The sequence below is a fragment of the Cololabis saira genome, chromosome 4, assembly GCF_033807715.1.
Source record: "Cololabis saira isolate AMF1-May2022 chromosome 4, fColSai1.1, whole genome shotgun sequence".
Classification (NCBI taxonomy): domain Eukaryota; kingdom Metazoa; phylum Chordata; class Actinopteri; order Beloniformes; family Belonidae; genus Cololabis; species Cololabis saira.
In genome coordinates, this window is record NC_084590.1 from 43,520,462 (window position 1) to 43,540,252 (window position 19,791).

At 44.9% G+C, this 19,791-nt stretch overlaps 1 protein-coding gene across 1 annotated transcript in view; it reads right to left on the bottom strand.

The window, feature by feature from the left end:
* The window catches only part of LOC133441999 (calcium-binding protein 8-like), a 117,058-nt gene extending 97,699 nt beyond the window's left edge, over positions 1 to 19,359 (bottom strand). The window contains exons 1-2 of the mRNA XM_061719866.1: positions 19,034 to 19,359; positions 1,494 to 1,615 (exon numbers count right to left, since the gene is read on the bottom strand). Coding sequence (XP_061575850.1) covers positions 1,494 to 1,615; positions 19,034 to 19,254 — 343 coding nt within the window. The 5' untranslated portion in view covers positions 19,255 to 19,359. The remainder of the gene's footprint in view (positions 1 to 1,493; positions 1,616 to 19,033) is intronic.
* Between the last annotated feature and the right edge of the window lie 432 nt (positions 19,360 to 19,791).

Sequence of the window (19,791 nt, forward strand, 5' to 3'; positions counted from 1 at the left end):
CCAGCTGACAGTGCCCCTGCATGGACAGCTGCCACTACAATACTGTCCATGCAGGGGCACTGTCAGCTGGATGGTGCAGGGACTCATGGGATGCCGTATTCCTTTGGTTTGTTACACAATTAAAGTGATTCTCATAGCAAACAAGGGGATTAAGTAGCCAAACATATTAAATTAGATGTTTGACTTATCGCTCCGCTGTCCTTGCTGGAAGCCATGTTGAGCTGACTGAAATTCACATGCATATTGTTGTTTGAACGGCTTAATGTTATTGGTTTATGAGTAAATCGTCCCCCGTGGGGTAGGTTCTTATGATTGATGGAAACAAGGAAGATATCTGATTGATTGCAGATCATTTTGTGTTTAAAAAAACACATTTGTGGATTGAGGCAAGTCAGGGGAGTCTCAACATTCACACACAAATGCAGCAAAGTCCACAGACCAAAAACCATTTGAAAATCAGGTTATATTTGTGTGTGCATCAGAAATACATTTGTGAATCTTGTCCTACGCAGGTGTGAATTGTCCTGTGCATTTGTGACTATTGAGACTGTTCTAGCTCCATATGGCCCTCCTAAAAATCACCGTGACGCAGAGTAGGGCTGGGCGATATGGACCAAAAGTCATATCTCGATATTTTCTAGCTGAATGGCGATACTCGATATATATCGATATTTTTTCTGTGCCATAATTGGGGTTTCCCCCAAAGCATTATAGCATAGCATCTCTGTTAGCTTCATTTTTTTCTGAGGCAAACCCTTAAAAAAACAGTCAGTTTTAATACAAAGCCTCGTGCCAAATGTTGCACATTTATTAACAGAGGTCTGCACAATATCAAAATGTATAAAACAAATGAAAAAAAATAATCTGCCTGCATATATAGAATGAAAATGCTTCTTGAATAAAATAAAACAAATATCCCTTTCCTGCATAACAATTAAATTAAAATACACTGTGCAATTAATACAATGTAGACAGTAACAGGCAGACTTTTCCACTGAGGTTGACAGTTGTGCAAATAACAAAACATTTGTGCAAATCTCAAATAAAACATTCAAGTCAATTTGTCACAAAATAAGCTATATCAAAATCATTAAAAAAAATAATAATATTTATTTATTTATTTTTTTTAAAATCGATATAAACAATATTGTCTCGTACCATATCGCATTTGAAAATATATCGATATATATTAAAATCTCGATATATCGCCCAGCCCTAACGCAGAGCAAGGTCTAAATCTTTAGCGGGTGTATTATAATTCCGTTGCTGTGCCGCTACAATCCAGGTCCAAACATGTTCAATTGTTTCTGCTCTTCACTGAGAAGCTGAGAAACTGCATTTGTGCTTGCTTGCAACAATAATTCAGTTAAAAAACAAAAAAAGCTGCCATCGGCATCAAAACAGCCACTGGAAGCTTCTGAATAACTGCAGCTACGCAGCAGCAGATCCGTCCTGCTTCTGCACAAAGCAACGAGAAAGTGTGGACGTCTTACCGTCAAGCTCCTCAACGGAGATACTGGCCAGGACGTCGCTGTCGCTCTCGGACAGCGAGCGGCTCAGGTAGTCCCCCTTGTAGAGCAGACCCGCCGTCACGTGGTGGAACGGCATCTTCTCCCTACGAGACGACAGGAGGACACATTTGCTGTTAATCACACAGCGCAACGTCTACAGAGCGTTGTTGCCGACACATGAACTTGCTTATGATATTCTGCCCCCATTTTCTAAATAGTAGTATAGTTACATAGCGTGCCTTTAAATGCACGCCCGCGAAAAAGAGGATAATAGTATGTTTTTTGCTAAAAACAAGTAAAAATGCAAAAGGAAGCGACATAAACGAGATCTACACATGAAGCTCATATCTGCATGGAAAGCAACTTAGTAAAGGGAGACTGAAACTGAAGTAGAGACGGCGATATGTGGGCGAGTGCAGGTACGAGAGGACGCTTGCATGTACTCTAACGTGCAAATGAGTCTGAACTGGTAATTAATTATTCAGTAAACTGAGGCTCAAGGGCGCCGGAGGAAAGTAAGAGCACACTGAGCCCAGAGATGTGAGCGATATGCCCTTTTTATTATCGCGCTTTCATCTAAAGAGGCACTTTGAACAGATGCTTCTGAAGCTGGAGCTCAAAAATCAGCCAATGTGTTATGCTGAAGAAGCGGCTTCTCACAGCGTTGAAGCCGCTTAACTTCACATCCCGCTGAATCAGTCCCGACGGAGCTGCGCCGCGACAAACCCGCGATATTTAGCTACAAGCTGCATCTTTGGAGGGTTTTCTACAAATATTAACACCTATTAAATTCAATAACAGTCTAAATGACCTCTTCTAAAATATTGATTTCAAATGTGCAGCCTATTATTACAATATTGCGCGACAATTACCGCCCTCTAGTGGTCAAGTTGGGCATGATAGCCAGCTTTGACCTGATCTCTGACATAAACAAAACCTATAAAACAAGCTGCAATGATCTTGCAGAGTTGTGTGTAAAGTGAGTAAAGTTACAGATATCCGGACAGTTTCCCAGAAATTCAAGAGCTGTTTCACGAGTTAAAAACAAAGTGAATAATAAAAACAAACAATCCCCCTGTTAAGCGGCGTCTCCCATAATAAGAGTTGGCAGCCACAGATCCCTACGTCACTCCTACGTCACTCCTACGTCTCCTTCCTCGAACCCTCGTGAATGTTTAACGTGCACTGGGAGCCGTTGCATAAGAGATATGACTCAAGGCAGATATTGTTAGTTTCACACTTCCTTAAAAGGAAGAAAAGCTGCTGTAAAAAGATTAAACAAACAAAAAGGTCAAATGCAAATATGTTAAAAAACTTTTCAAAAAGTCATTTTAAAAAGGTCAAACTGGATGAGAAAGTTCCTCCTTGGACTTTTGGTTGAAATTGCTTTAGCTAAATAGGAACTGAGGAATAATTCAATAAAGAAAGAAAGAAACCTGCACAATATATTCTTTTAATCTACGTGTGCATAGATTAAAATAAAATTTCTAAAGTGTTTTATGTGTTCCACCCACAGCATAGGTGACATTAACTCACACTTCCTTCAGCTGCCTAAGTAATAAAAAGGAAATTAAGTTGTAATATTGCATCGTTGTCTCTTTTTGTCGCTTTATTTTTTAATTTACATGCAGCAGCATCAGCATCAGCATCAGCATCATCACCAGCAGGGAGTGGAGGTTATCAGGCCTCCGTCAGCTCCTCATGCAGATCATTCCTCTGCTTTAATGAGCATCACTTCCACGCGTCTGCAGCGGCGCGTCCTGCTCGCAACCGCGCAGTTTTCATTTCCCTATTCATCAATAATTCAGTCGTCTTTCTGCTGTCGTTGCCGATATTACAATCATCCCTCTTGTCTCTCCGTTTTCAGCAGGGACCAATCCATCCCGTCAGCCGCGGGACGCGGGAGCGCGCACAGCCCGCGCCTGCGCGCCCTGCTCCATATTCATGTCCCGCGCGTAACCGATTACGCGCGGGGACGTTACGCAACTGGAAACTTAAAAAACGACAAGACTCCGCGGTGTGTGTGTGTGTGTGTGTGTGTGTGTGTGTGTGTGTGTGTGTGTGTGTGTGTGTGTGTGTGTGTGTGTGTCTGTGTGTGTGTGTGTGTGTGTGTGTGTGTGTGTGTGTGTGTGTGTGTGTGTGTGTGTGTGTGTGTGTGTGTCTGTGTGTGTGTGTGTGTGTGATATACAGAGAACGGAGGAAAATCAGACCTTGCATTGGGAGTTTTCTCACGTCTGTGACTCTGAATTCTTAAGTAATCCGTTTGACCAGCTTGAAGCTGCAACTCCGCCATATTAAGCAGGACCCGGACGTGCACGTTGGTACCAAACCGCAGCCCTGAGTCATCAGGGATGATGTTCTGTAACCCTCCAACTGTGTCATCCTTACAACTTTAATCCAGTCCTTATGTGGGGAGTTGTGATGCATTACAAGTATTAAAACACCGTGTTCAGACTACTTTCAGGACCAGTTTCTTTGAAACGTCTCCAAACTCTACATTTAGCTTTAAAGTGCAATTATTTCAGCTAAATGTCCCATTCATCCACTTTCTGTACCCGCTTGATCCTTTGCAGGGTCTCGCAGGTCTGCTGGAGCCTATCTCAGCTCATCAGCTGAATGTCCGGCATCCTAAACCTGCATTCTCTCTCAGTTTTGGGTTAAATGAATCTTTGTAAATCCTATGAACGGCAACCAGAAAGAGCAAGAAATGTGACACCACCATGCGGGTGACCAAGATTCAGGGTGTTTTTGCCGCCAGCTGACTCAGAGCATTATGTGACTGAACATAAAACCAAAATCACCTGCAGGAGCGCAGCTTCCTGCCCAAACCGCAATCGCCTCGTCACAGAGTTCAGCCTGGTTGTTGACAGGTTTATTTAATCACATTTATGAAAACGAGAGTTCACAAACGAGGAAAACAGACGGGATGAGTGCCGAGCAGAAAGACGCCGCCGCTCTGCAGCCGACTGAGGAAAAGTATCGTCATGACAACTTTCACATCAGATTTCACATGTTTGAAAGAGGAAAGAGTTTCATACGGAGGGTAGAATCTGCCACAGTCAAACCTGGTAAAACCAGCACGCCACCCCGGGTGGACGCCACCGCTCAGTCTAGGGATAAAAGCAACATCTCCATCTGAACTCCTCAAGTTTGATGTGAACCTAGAACCTAGAAGGTACCAGCCGCCGGTTCTACGGCCAAGAGTCACACCAGTCCCTCCTTGTGGAGTCTTTGGGCCTAATGTGAAGACGCCGGGACGGCGGCCCTGGATTCTGGATCTGACCCTGGTGACGGCAGCAGCTGAAGACCAGCGCTGATTTGAACTGATCCGTGGCGTCGACTAGGAATGGGCGATATTTTACCGTTCACGATTTTACCGTCAAAAAAATTCCCCACGGTAAGAATTTGTCATCTTGAAAAAACGCTAAATTCCCGTTGATGAAGTTTGTGTAAAGCCGGATTTATGGTTTTGCGTTAAATCGACGCACAACATACGTGTGCGTGAAGAAAGGAAGGAAGGAAGGAAGGAAGGAAGGAAGGAAGGAAGGAAGGAAGGAAGGAAGGAAGGAAGGAAGGAAGGAAGGAAGGAAATGAGCCAGAAAGAAAGAAAGAAAGAAAGAAAGAAAGAAAGAAAGAAAGAAATGAGCCTGAAAGAAAGAAAGAAAGAAAGAAAGAAAGAAAGAAAGAAAGAAAGAAAGAAAGAAAGAAAGAAAGAAAGAAAGAAAGAAAGAAAGAAAGAAAGAAAGAAAGAAAGAAAGAAAGAAAGAAAGAAAGAAAGAAAGAAAGAAAGAAAGAAAGAAAGAAAGAAAGAAAGAAAGAAAGAAAGAAAGAAAGAGATAAATCCCCGTTGATATGTGTTTGTGTAACAAACATGGCGGATCTGAGTCATTACAGTTTTGCAGTACAGGTGGACTCATTTAATTGTTTTTTATTCATTTAATTGGTGTAGTTTAGTAGCATTTAGTATCTTTTAGAGCAGTGTTTTGGGGGCTCCAAAGACTGAATGTGGTGATAGATTTATAGTTAAAAAGGTGAAGTTGAATTGGTATTTTTTTATCGTCATTTTTATCGTTATCGGGATAAATGCCAGAAATTATCGAGATACATTTTTTAGTCCATACCGCCCATCCCTAGCGTCGACACTTCAGACCTGGACGTTTCCTTTGAAACTGATTGTTTTGCTGACAGGCTGCAGCGGAAGTCGACTCACACCTGTAGCGCAGCGTCAACCGTTGATGGGGAGGAACTACGGATCGTTTTCAGGCCCGACATCCTTCCTGATGAGGCTCTGATCCATCAGGCTGATGTTATTCTGGCAGCAACACCTGAAACCGGCGCCAGCGGCTGCAAGGCAACAGTCGGCTGAGCTAAAATAGGCCCAAACCAACCCAAAGTTGCCCGTGGAAAACATCCGGACCCCCGGACCCCACATATCAATATCCGTCATGCAAAAACTCCACAAGCGAAGTTTAACTGCTCAGACACCTTTACTGCACATCACATTTCTTCCATCCCTCTGCAGAGCTGCATGCTGCAGCTTCTCTGACTTTTCAGGGGTTTAGTCCACGTCGACCCTTTTCCCAGCAGAATCCTCATCACTGTCGAGGAACTTGTCCTCAACGATCTCCCGCCACATCTTTCAGATTCAGATTCAGACGACTTTATTAATCCCTTTGGGAGGTTTCCTCGGGGAAACTGAAATCTCCATCTCACTCACTCAGCACTGTCATGTACAACAACCAAGAAAGGAGAAATAAAACACCCCATAAACCAACACCCATATAAAAGATAAAAAGATATGAGTAGAAAAAAACGCGTCCGTGATGCATGACGGATAAGACCATCAGCACACCAGTGCCACGCCACCACTCGTTTGATCATTTATTCATAAAAACAGCGAAACAATGAGCTCCAAAAAGTACAAAATCCAGTACAAGCAGCCACAGCTGGGAACAAGCGCTTTTAATGTTTATCAATGCAGATCATTAGACGTGAGACGGAAGGATAAAAGCATGAGACACCGGGTCCTGGGAGCGGGGCTGTTACAGGCCTCAGCATCATTATCCTGATTAAAATTATCAAGATCTCGGCTGAAGGCGCTAATTCCCCCTTCAGAAACCTGAACACAGCAATCACTCAAATCAGTGTCCAGCCTCCGCCCAGACTCTCTCTCTTCCTTAAAGGCCATCGTCTGAACGCCGCGATACCCCGGCTCAACAGAAAAGGGAAGGCGTGATTGTGGAGTTTAACACCGTCTGATGAAACGAGCGAGCCGGAGAGATGCGATCTGGGGACGGCGCCTCGGCGTTTCACTGAGCAGGAGGCTTTGATGAAGCCGTCTGTGAGGAGCACAGACTTCCTCCATCCTCCACGGAGAAGGAGCCGCAGAAATCAGCTGCTTCATCGTCAATTACTTATTTAAGAAGGACGACTTGTTCTGTAAACAACCTAATCACAGCGAGTGTTTGCTCCGTCAGATCAGAAGGAGCGACAACACCGTTGGTACACGAACCAGAACACCTCAGATATTTGTAACTCAGAGTTCACATTAGACTTGTAGTCATGACGCCTGAACCGAGACCAAGACACTAGCAAGACCAGAGAGTATCAAGACCAAGACCAGGACTAGTTCAGCTCAAGACGGAAACCAGAAAGAAATCTGGTAATTTTCTGATCCTGCGTGATTGTAGAACATCATCTCCATCCTGGTTCTGCTAGTTTCCATATGAGCTTGTTTTCAACTGCAGCACAATAACACAGAGAAGTGGATGATGATGTTGAACTCACTATAAATGTTTCCATCCATCAGCTGAGATCAGATATGTGTGGCGACTGCACTACCGCTATTTCTACACTATTGGAGGATTGACTCCAGTGCTTTTAAGGATTGACACGACTACTAACTAGTCCCAAAGTCCTCTAGCAGAATAACCAGCTCCAACACCCCCCTCCACCTCAGAAAAGTCATGAATAGTAAATGTTACTGAGTTAAATTGGACTGAATTTGGAGATGAAACCTGGATTTTAAATATTAAAAGATACAATTATCAACTTGAAATTGTCAGGGTTTGACATTCCCCCCAGCCTTTCAGTTTCTGTTTTGCCCCACCTGTGTCCCATCTGCCCTGATTGTCTGCACCTGTGTCTCGTCGTGTCTCGTTATCCCCTGTGTATATCTGGTCTTGTCATTCCCTTGTTCCCTGTCGGTCCGTACTGTTTTGTCCTCCATGTTTCCTGCCACGGTTTTCCTCCTCAAGTTTTTTGATCCCTGTTTAGTTTCTTTTGATCCTGCCAAGCAGCGCTTTGTTTTTGGTTTTCTGGAATAAATCCTGGTTTTTGCAACTCCTGCCTCCTGCTCTCCTGCGTTTGGCTCCACACCATACACCAGACGTGACAGAAATTGCATTATTTACTATTATAGTAATCAGATTAAACTGTATATCAGCATCACTGAAATGGACCTGATGCTTAATCAATCACAACTATATGCAAATACCTAATCATATATTTATTCAAACAAGGTAGTTATTAATACAAAACTGTAATTAAATACAGACACATGCAGATGCACCAAAACATAAATCAGATGTAAAATACAAATAGTTTAGAAAACTGTACATTAACAAGAGGAAGAACTGCTGATCACCAGATTCTGTCACCTTGGTGCAACGGCATCTCAGTTATCCAAGTCCGAGACCAAGAGACCGAGAAACCAAGACCACAAAAAAGTGGTCTGGAGACCAAAACAGGTTTCGAGGACTACAAGTCTGGATTGGACTGGTTTCATCTCAATCTCCACCGTTTTGATAGAGAGGTGCCACACAGAGCGACGGCCAAGTTTGGAAACTGAGGAAGTTGCTGATGAACGTTTTCAGCACAATCTGACATCAAGTCAGGAAATTAAAACACTTTTACAATCTCTTTTCCCATTCCTAAAAACCAATCATGCATGCAGTGTTAACATAATAAAGCAAAGTTATGGTTCTTTTCTTTTCACCCATCGATGGGAGGCCGGAAGAGCTGACAGATGTAAACGCTAAAGTTTAAGCAATAAAAGAAAGAGAAAGGAGGGATGGTTCCCCTCCTCGTAAACCAGGACTGCTTTTATTCATCCTCTGCGCCAAGTTTAACATCGTATTTCTGCATGGGCTCTAAAACTCCAGATTGTGCTTCACGAGTGCAGAAACCCCAGCAGAGCGGCAGTAAGTGTTGTGTGCAGCGGGCCAGCACCTTCCCAGGTAGAGCCGGGTCGGTGCCGCTGCAGGCGTTCGGGTCGGTGCTAGGGCAAGACTAGGGTCGCCAACTCCCTGAAAAATAAATAAGGGACACCTCATCTGCAGGGCCGGCCGACCGATTGCCTTCACCTTTCCTGGCGTGGTGAATTTTTTTAGCCCCTTTTTTTTAGTGAAATTATTTTTTTAAACTATTTGACTCGAACCTGAATTGAACTAGATGCATATTTTTAAATGCCATGAACACATGGAAAACAAATTATTATCCAGCAATTCACTTTAATACAAAATAACAAAATGAACTGAATAAAATAAGTATCTTTCTTAAACAGAAACCACACACACACACACACACACACACACACACAGCCACACATAGCCACACGGACATATACATACACGCACACACATGCATAGACATACACATTGGCTTGTTCACCTGCATGCTGGCTCTGTAGTTTTTGGGGTTAGTTAATCGCGGTAGCTTAGCTCAGATTGTGATTGGAACTCGAGATTTGGGTCGATTGCTGCTCATGTTTTGGTCGGTTCCGTGTTGGTTTCGTGTTTCGTTTGTGGTTTTTGTTGCAGATTTCCAGTGCTCGATGTGTGCCTCCATGTGTTCTTGCTTCCTGGTTTAGCAGCGGATGTCACCCCCCCCCCAAAAAAAAACCAAACAGAAACCTGTCAACGCTTAACTTAAAATTGTATAAATTAATATAAAACAATAGAAAGAAAGCAGAACATCCATTCTACAAAGTAGTACCATTCTAGTATTTCAGTTCCATTCTTCATTAGTGCACATTTTTAGTGCAATAACAAAAGTGCAAACAGAAAGTCTGTAGAAAACCTGTAAACATATTTATGCCTCAAAGGCCATGACTGTAGGCCACAGTTGTAGTAAAACAGAAAAAAATAACTTGTGAACTCAACAGCTCAACGCCATTTTCTATTGGCATTTTATGACCAACGCGTTGCCGTGACGCCGTCGTGAACCCTTCGGACTTCTCCGTCACTCCATTTCTCCGCGGTGCAATACCCCCCCAGAGCGCTAGTTGATACTTTGTTTAGCTTCCGGCTTTTCCAGTCACAGTGAATCAAAGAGATAAGGGCAATATTGTGCAAAAAACCAAAACAACCCAAGAAAACAAAAAAATCCCACACACACAAAGAAAAGAGCGCTGAAAGTTCACTACTGCTTCACGAACCGGAACCGGTAATGCGTTGCTACCAAGCGAACCAATCACAGCCCTCTCGGTCTGCGTTGGGTCTGCGTTGCCGCAGACTACAGCGTAGGATACGGAGAGACTCCCGCGTAGCCGCGTACCCTACGGCGTAGGCTCTGCGTTGATTTAACGCAGAAACATAATTCAGCCTTAATACGGGACAAAGTTGTTCTTAATAGTAATGGATTGGATAATGCATCGGACAGTTAAAAAAGGAGAAAATGGGATTCGCTGGAAGCTGACATCAAAACTCGACGACCTGGACTTTGCGGATGACGTAGCATTGCTCTCTCCACAAAACGACGTATGCAGAGTAAAACAACACAGATGAACGAAGAGGCCAAGCGAGTAGGACTCAGGATCAATACACAAAAAACAAAAACTATGAGGATCACGCAAGAAATCAGGAGAAAATCCAAATCAATGGGCAAGACATCGAGGAAGTAGACCAGTTCACTTATTTAGGAGCCACAGTTTGTAAAGAGGGAGGCGGAATGAAGGACCTAAAGAATAGACTGTCGAAAGCGAGAGGAGCATTTGTCAGACTTGGGAAGACCTGGAGCTCTAACAGCATCACCAGAAGAACAAAGCTGAAGTTGTACAAGACACTAGTAGTACCAGTATTACTATACGGATGTGAGACCTGTAAAATGAACAAAGAAGACAACAAGGCTGTCGACGTATTTCATAATAGATGCCTACGAAGAATACTCCGAATAAGTTGTGATGAAGCATTCCGAACCCCTGCAGGGACACGACGCCGCCTTGCAGATGACTCCTGAACTCATATCCCCCTCAGTACATTGACATGCAATTTATGTTGCTAAGGACCCCTGCCGGTACGACACCTTGCCGGCAGCGCATTGTCTCATTCAGTGTCCCTAGACATTGTCATTCCAGTCCCTGCGTCTTGCATTCCTGCTGGGACAGGCACCAAGGGAGTGTATCGGACTTCCAGCCCCCGCAGAGACAACACCATATATGGATTTCCTGATGAAATGCCACACCTTTGACTGTCTCACTGACTTGTTTATTTCTGTTGTTTGTTCTTGTATAAAAAGCTTGTTACAAAATCACTCGATGTCAGCCCACCGACCGAGACACTGCGTCTGTGTTGGTCTGCTGAACGCCGGCTGAATAAAATCTCTCACCCCACAGCGGACTCCTGAACTGGACTTTGTATTATTCCTCAACAGTTGGCAGGAACACATCAGTAATATACAACTGCTGGAAAGAGCTGATATGAGACCAATCAGCAATGAGGTGAAGTTGTGAAGATGATTGGGCACATACTGCGGCAGGACCACAACAACGACTGCAACATAGCAATGACCTGGGCACCAGAAGGGAAGAGAAGACAGGGAAGACCAAAGACCACCTGGAGACGTACCGTCGAGAAGGAGAAAAGGGAAGGAGGATGGAAATCATGGCTGGAAGTGAGGACTGCAGCAGCCGACCGTCAGAAGTGGAGGAGCTCTGTTGAGGCCTTATGTGCCACAAGGCACGAAGTGGATAGGTAACAGGTAATACGGGACAAAGTGCGTCCCTTTTCAGCTCCATACGGGACGCGTACTTTAGTTTATAAATACGGGACAAATCAGTTTTTCAAACCCTATGCACGAGTGGCACGCCTGCAGATGTTTCCTGCATCGTTTCAGCAGGATTCCAGGAAAAGCCTTGGATTTACATCTGCAAGTGAAGACTGAAGTCGGCGTACGCCGTGCTGTTTAGCAGCACGCACCACGAACTCGCTCTCATTACACGCCGGCGTTTAAATCTTGTTCCCGCAGCAACATCCTGTTAATCAGCAGCGGTTTATCTCTGTTAAAGAGGGAAACAGCTGTAGCAGAGAGGACCGCCAGGTCTACAGGCTGGAAGCCCAGGAAGAGTCAGAGCAGCTGATGCTCGGGGGGAACAAGGAAACACAAGGAGGCTAAAAAAGACAAAACAGCTGAGAAAACCCTGTTTTGCTCCAGTGATGTAAACAAATACACTTGTCCTGCAGACGAGTGTATTTGTTTAAATCACTGGAGTTGCTTTTATCTAGTTTTACTCACCATTTTTTAAATGTTTCTTTAGCTGGATTTTCACTAAATGAGCTGATCCATCCATCCATCCATCCATCCACTCATCCATCCTTCCATCCCTCCCTCCCTCCTTCCATCCATCCATCCATCCATCCATCCATCATCCATCCATCCATCCATCCATCATCCATCCATCCATCCACTCATCCATCCATCATCCATCCATCCATCCATCCATCCATCCACTCATCCATCCATCCATCCATCCATCCATCCACTCATCCATCCATCCATCCATCATCCATCCATCCATCCACTCATCCATCCATCCATCCATCCATCCATCCATCCATCCATCCACTCATCCATCCATCCATCCATCCATCCATCCATCCATCCATCCATCCACTCATCCATCCATCCATCCATCATCCATCCATCCCTCCCTCCATCCATCCATCCATCATCCATCCATCCATCCATCCATCCATCCCTCCCTCCATCCATCCATCCATCCATCCATCCCTCCCTCCCTCCATCCATCCACTCATTCAATTCAATTCAATTCAATTTTATTTATATAGCGTCTAATACAACAGAGTTGTCTCTAGACGCTTTCCAGAGACCCAGAACAGAAAGGTTGAAAAGGGGCAGGGCCAGGGAGAGGAGTCTTGAGGGACGAACCTTCTCCCCCGCCCAAAAGGGGCCGTTACCCTGCCCCCCCTCACTCCCACACTGCAGGTTCCGGTGTCCGGCAAAGGATGCTGCAACATGGACAAAAGAGAGAAAAGGGAGGAGAAGGGGGGGCCAGCACAAGAAACTACAGGAGCGACTCTGACACACTAAAGTGGATGGATCCATCCATCCATAATCCTGTTTAGGGTCACGAGGATCTGCTGGAGTTTAATTTGGCTCTTTCTGGGTGAAAGGCAAAAGTAGAATGAGCGACACACACACACACACACACACACACACACACACACACACACACACACACACACACACACACACACACACACACACACACACACACACACACACACACACACACACACACACACACACACTCCTGGCAACGTAAACCACCAAATAACTTGACATGTGTGTCTTTGTGCTGTGGAAGGAACCACAAATCTATAGTCACAAATCTAAAGAGTTAAATAGAAAATAAAATACCTGTTTGAGAAGAACAAGGGTTGCAACAATTAGTCGATGTGGTTGACAATCAATAACAAAAATAATTGTGATGGAAAATTCAGCCTTGCCCACTTGATTAAACCCAAACTGCTGAGAGCAGCAAAATAACAGCCTTGTGTACAGTCTGCTGAAAAAAGATTAACACTGACTTTAAAGATGTTTTTATCTACTCGAATCGTAAGAATGAATCATCCTTTGTGCCTTAAAATCAATATACTTCATCTGTTTCATCGTCATTCTGCATCAAGACGCCTCATGTATGTTCTGACCTTTTTGCATGCAACTATGGAGCTAGAACAGTCTCATAATTGACAAATGCACAGGACAAGTTTTACAAATGCACAGACTGATTTGCAAATACACACACCGTTTCACACGTGCACAGAACAATTCACACGTGCGTAGGACAAGATATACAAATGTATTTCTGATGCACACACAAATTTGCGTGTGACTTTTGAGACTCCCCTGACGTGACTCGATCCACAAATACGTTTTTTTTTTAACACGGAAGGATCTGCAACCAATCAGATGTCTTCCTTTGTTTCAGCCAATCATAAGATTGGCTGGGGTTGAACGGCCCGACAAACCATCTCCGATCGCGCTGTTTTCTTTACCGAGATCACAAGAAAAGCAGAGCAGTGATCTCCTCTCCATCCTGTTTATTTATCTTTACTCCACCAACTCGAACTATTAATCACTTTTCTAAGCGAACGGCGCTAACGCAGTTGAAACAGCAGGTGTATCCGCCCCTTTAATCTGATTGGTTTAGAGTAAGTTGTGTTTTATCCACTGCTCTGCGTCCCCCACGTGGGGTGCGCTCTCATGATTGGCTGAAACAAAGGAAGATATCTGATTGGTTGCATATCCTTTCGTGTTAAAAAAAAAACGTATTTGTGGATCGAGTCACGTCAGGGGAGTCTCAAAAGTCACACGCAAATCCAGTGCAGCTCACAGACAAAAAAACGTTTGTAAATCAGGTTATATTTGTGTGTGCATCAGAAATACATTTGTGTATCTTGTCCTTCGCACGTATGAATTGTTCTGTGCACGTGTGAAATGGTGTGTGTATTTGCAAATCGGTCTGTGCATTTGTAAAACTTGTCCTGTGCATTTGTCAATTATGAGACTGTTCTAGCTCCATATGCAACTGTTTAATTAAATCTACTGAAACATAGATCATTTCTCAAGTCTTATTCTTGGTAACTTAGATGCTCAGTTTCAGTCCAGTTATTAACCTAGTTGGAAAGAAGACATTAAAGAGCATAAACTGGGGTTTTCCACAACATTTAATTGTCAACTATTGTCAGCAAACAAAAAATAATTAGAGTAAGACATCGTCCTCCTTCTCATCTCTGTTGACAGTTGCATGAGTCCAATAATGAATAGCCACTATCGTCATCACGTGTTTTTCAGCAGAGTGAGGCATCTTCCTCCCTTCTTATCTCTACTCAGAGTTGCACCAGCGCAATAGAGTACAGCGGCAGGTAAACAATACGTTAGCGGCCCATGCATCAATGATTCTTGTCTTTTATTTTCAATTAGCGCCTCATTTAAAACCAACTCATGCAAAAAGTAAAAGGTGAGAGATAAATTAGAGCCATTTAATAATTAAAGTATGAGATTCATAACCCGATTAATCGACTAATCGTTTCAATCTGAATATCTATCAGAATAGTTGTTAGTTGCAGCCCTAATGCACATTTGTCCCAAAGGAAACATGTTTAATGCTGAGCAAAGATGCGCCTCAAGTTTGAGTCTGTAACGGTGAATTTATGATGTTTTTGCTCAAATAAAAGCAGTCTGAAACCCGCGCTGGGGAGGAATAAAACAAAAAACACACCCATCCTTATTATTTTTTTCTTCAGTACAAGAGTTAGTCTGGTTTATCTGGATTCAGCTTTTATTTCCGAGGATCAACACTGACGCAGAAGAAACCGGCTCTGCACACCGAACGGTGCAACACACGCAGGGTGACAGAATCTACAAAAGGTGTCAAAAATAGTGTAAAAGTGGCAGCAGTTTGTCAGTTTTAAAGTAAAACCCCGCTACGATTGTTTTGGTACGTTCTGTACCGGTGGAAATGGCTGTTGAATTTCACGTCTGATCCTTTAACAATATTCATTAGTATTATTGGTGTCTGTAACAAAGTCTTCAAGGTTCTCAAGAATGAGCTACATTCCGAACACATTTCCAAGATGCGAGAGACCAAAAGTGAGGTGTGACACGTCTCCGGTCTCTTTGGGGAGCAAAGATGTGTTTCTGTCCCTCTGAGAGCTCGATTAAATAAAATTGGGTACCAGAGTGCGTCAACATCCGTCACCACGTTTTTCCGCACAACGAAGGATTTCTGATGTCGGACTCTGAACCTCTGATTTGAGACGTTCTTGGGATGCCTCACACCTTCACACGTTTAGATGAACCGCAGGGCAATAGGAAGATCAGGACTTGACTGTGGACTGTTAGGGCGGGTTGAGAGTCTGTCCGGCAGGTTTGGGGGGTCCTGGCGGAGAGCCGAGGACCCCACATCTAGAACCTGTGACGGGTCTGGATATGTGTTGCCATCTCAGGGCCAGAAGGAGGGAAGAACTGCCCCCGTCCTCCCGCTCTGCATGGCTGGTTATTGATCACACTAATGTCCCCCCCCGAGGACGCTTGTCGGAGCGTTAAAAGCTTTCTCACCCAACAGGGACTCAAACAAATAAATACAACACTCGTATGATCAATAACTGGTGATGCGGAGAGAGGTGCACGCTTTATCCCGTTCCTCTGACACCGAGGTGACGGCCTTGCATGCACCGGAGCTCAGAGCACTCTGGGTGTGTGGAAAAACCAGAGAGGGAGAGAGGTGTTGAAATATTTCAGAAACTCTCTCAGCACATCTCTGTTGACCTTTTCTTTAAGATGCCATTCAAGTCACACCTGTGAGTGCAGGTCCACGTGTTTCCAGGAGTAGACGACTTGTGACAGGGAGCCACACACACACACACACACACGCACAAGCACACGCACACGCACACACGCGCACGCGCACACACACACACACACACACACGCACACATGCACACACGCACACGCGCACACACACACACACACACACGCACACACGCACACGCGCACACACACACACACACACACACACACACACACTAGGGATGGGAAGTATGGACTAAAAAATGTATATATAATAGATAAAAATGAGGATTAAAAAAATACCTATTCAACTCCACCTTTGTAACTATAAATCTATCACCACATTCAGTCTTTGGAGCCCCCAAAACTCTGCTATAAAAGATACTAAATACTACTAAACTACACCAATTACATTGAATTAATAAAAACCAATTAAATTAGTATACCTGTACTGCAAAACTGTAATGACTCAAGCTCCTCGCTTTCAGATCCGCCATGTTTGTTACACAAAAACATCATCAACGGGAATTTTTCTTTCTTTCTTTCTTTCTTTCTTTCTTTCTTTCTTTCTTTCTTTCTTTCTTTCTTTCTTTCTTTCTTTCTTTCTTTCTTTCTTTCTTTCTTTCTTTCTTTCTTTCTGGCTCATATCTTTCTTTCTTTCTTTCTTTCTTTCTTTCTTTCTTTCTTTCTTTCTTTCTTTCTTTCTTTCTTTCTTTCTTTCTCTCTTTCTTTCTCTCTTTCTCTCTCATTTCCTTCCTTCCCTCCTTGCTTCATGTACGTTGTGCGTCGATTTAACGCAGAACCATAAATCAGCTTCACACAAAAACGTCATCAACGGAAATTTATCATTTTTACCGCGAGATGACAAATTCTTACCGTGGGGAATTTTTTTGACGGTATATCGTGAACGGTAAAATATCACCCATTCCTAACACACACCCGTGCTTTTCTTTACTGTTTTAAAGGATTTTACGAGCAAGTTCTGCGATGTTCAGCTCGGCATTTTTCTGCATCATCTGCTGGAAGATCTGGTCCACTGAGTCCAGTCAGAGCAACACAGAGTAGCATAGAGCAGCACAGAGCAACACAGAGCAACACAGAGCAACACAGAGCAACACAGAGCTACGAGGATCCACAGGGTCGATACCAGCGTCATTTTCGGGATGCAATTAAATCTGAGGCTCCTCCGGCCTTTCCTTTTTGACAAATATTTGTATTGACTTTTTCAATTACAGTACGAAAACAGAACAAGGCACATTAATATGTACAAATAGGCACTTGAAGATATTCCAAATGTAGAGATTCTCATCATGGCGTTTAGGGAAAAGAAAAGGACAACGCTAATGAGAGACCAACATGTACATACACAGATGGAAACACAGTGTGTACTTATAGAACGCTCCTGTCACGACTGGTGTGGTGAGGACCCAGATGCAGGAGATCGGGAGGCAGGAGTTCAACAAAAAAGGGTTTATTCCACAAAAAAGGCATGGACCAAAAACCAAAGCGCTGCTTAGCAGGATCAATAACACAGAAACAGGGAACAAAAAAACTGGAGGAAAAACTTGGCAGGACACATGAAGGAAAGCACAGTACGGAACCACAAGGAGCAAGGGAAAGACAAGACCAGATATACACAAGGGATAACGAGACACAGGTGCAGACAATCAGGGCAGATGGGACACAGGCGGGGCAAAACAGAAACATACTGGGGGAAATGTCAACCACTGACAGTCTTCACCAACCAAAATGAGATCAGTGACCTTATTAGAAATAAACAAGAAGTTGCATATATAGAAATAAGAATAAAAAATCCGGCCTTTCAAGTCCTGTCTCTCCTCGACAAACAGCTTACTGACCCACGACCACGAGCAGAGAGGCAAAGCAGCATCCTGAGGCCCGACTCTCAGACAGATAGAGATGGAGAGAGAGACAGTGAGAGATGGAGAGCAACCTGATGGAAAGCTTGTCCCCTTCACGCGCAGCCGTCTGCGTGACGGCGAGGCCAGATGGCGGTTTCTCACACCAAACCCTGCAGCACAACAGCCAGTGGCAACGGGCCGATAACGAGGGACGAGCAGAACACCGTGTACCAGCAGAAGCTCCTCCAGCAACTTCCTAAAACCACCCACAACACACCACGTTTCTACTACATCAAAAACATAAAGCTGAAGAATCAATTTTGTTCCCCATTTTAAAACTAAACTATTGACCCGTCTGTCCAGTGACAACTCTGCTCTCCAGAGTTTCTCTGTGTTTACAATCATCCTGAAATTTGACATCGGAGTCCCATAACAGCCAGGTCAAAGTAAAACTTTAAAATACACACTGCAGGAAGCTTCCAACAAGCTTTACAGCATTTCCTCATCTTTCCCCAGACGCCTTAACTTCCCTCTGGTCAGAAGACCTGGACCAGGACAAGATGTGTTCATATAACCTATAACCTAAACTTGAATGCACCCGGTCGAGGTCCATCTGATGGATTACGGTTATATGGATTTACTCGGTTATATTGTACAAAAGCTGCAACAAATAAATCGAAGAGGACACGGGTGTGACATTGATGCTGAAAGTCATCAGTGTCACATCTGTCCAGATCAAGCATCAAGCATCGAGCACACGCTGCTGTTGGACCACCCATGTCCAACAGTGTCTCAAACAACTACTACTGAGGATAAACGTGGTTTTTGATGATAATTATAATTACATGACAGGTCCTGCTGACTTTCTTCTACATGACTTCCAGGGTTGCAGACTAGGGCAGCTTGTACATTACACCGAACTGGGAGTAAAAGCACCAAACTATGACTGCAGAGCAGCTGGAGCCCGGAGGAGCAGAGGGAGCAGAGGGAGCAGAGGGAGCAGAGGGATAGAGGGAGTGTCCCATGGGTGCCACATCCCCGGGCACGCACCCATCTGCGGATCCTTACCCACACTGGCGGCCGTGCTCTCCCTGTGCAGGGTCCTGCAGGACCGCGGGCTCCCGGGCCGGGCTGTCCGGCTCCTCCCCGTCCCGCAGGTACGGGTTCCCCGGCAGGTCCCCGTTCACCTCCGAGCGCGTCCCCGGGTGCCGGAGCGCGCCCCGGCCGGGGGGCTCCGGCTCCCGGGGGTCCGGAGCCTGGGGCTCCGGCTCCGCCACCTCCTCCTCCATCAGTGTCCGCGGACCTGGGAGACCTGGGAGCCCTGGGAGCCCGACTGCGTGCGCGGTTCGGGCTGGTCCCAGAGCAGCAGCATCGGTTCTGGTCCCGGAGCTGGAGCTGCTGTTGGTGCCGGAGCGGAGAGAGCAGCAGGTCCGGTGGTGGCTGCTCCAGCGCCGCACTCCGCGCTCCTCTCCCTCCTCCCCTCCCTCCTCCCTCCCTCTCTCCATCCCTTCATCCCTCCCTCCTCCATCCCTCCCTCTCTCCACCCAAGGGCTCTCCTCTCCCGCGCAAACATTCCTCCACAGAGAGGAGGGTGCGTTAATGAGACCCATGACACTGACAGCGCAGCATCCTCACGGAGGAGAGAACATGAGAGGAGCAAACAGCTGATGGAAGACAAAAGGACAAACACAGACCAGCGGGAGCTGCCGAAAAGAAAGTGAAAGGGAAGAGGGAAGACAGTGAGATTGTATGTGATTTGACACAAAACAGTGTATTAATACGCGCAGCATTGCGCTGTGCGCCGCGCAACAGCGTGCGCCACAACG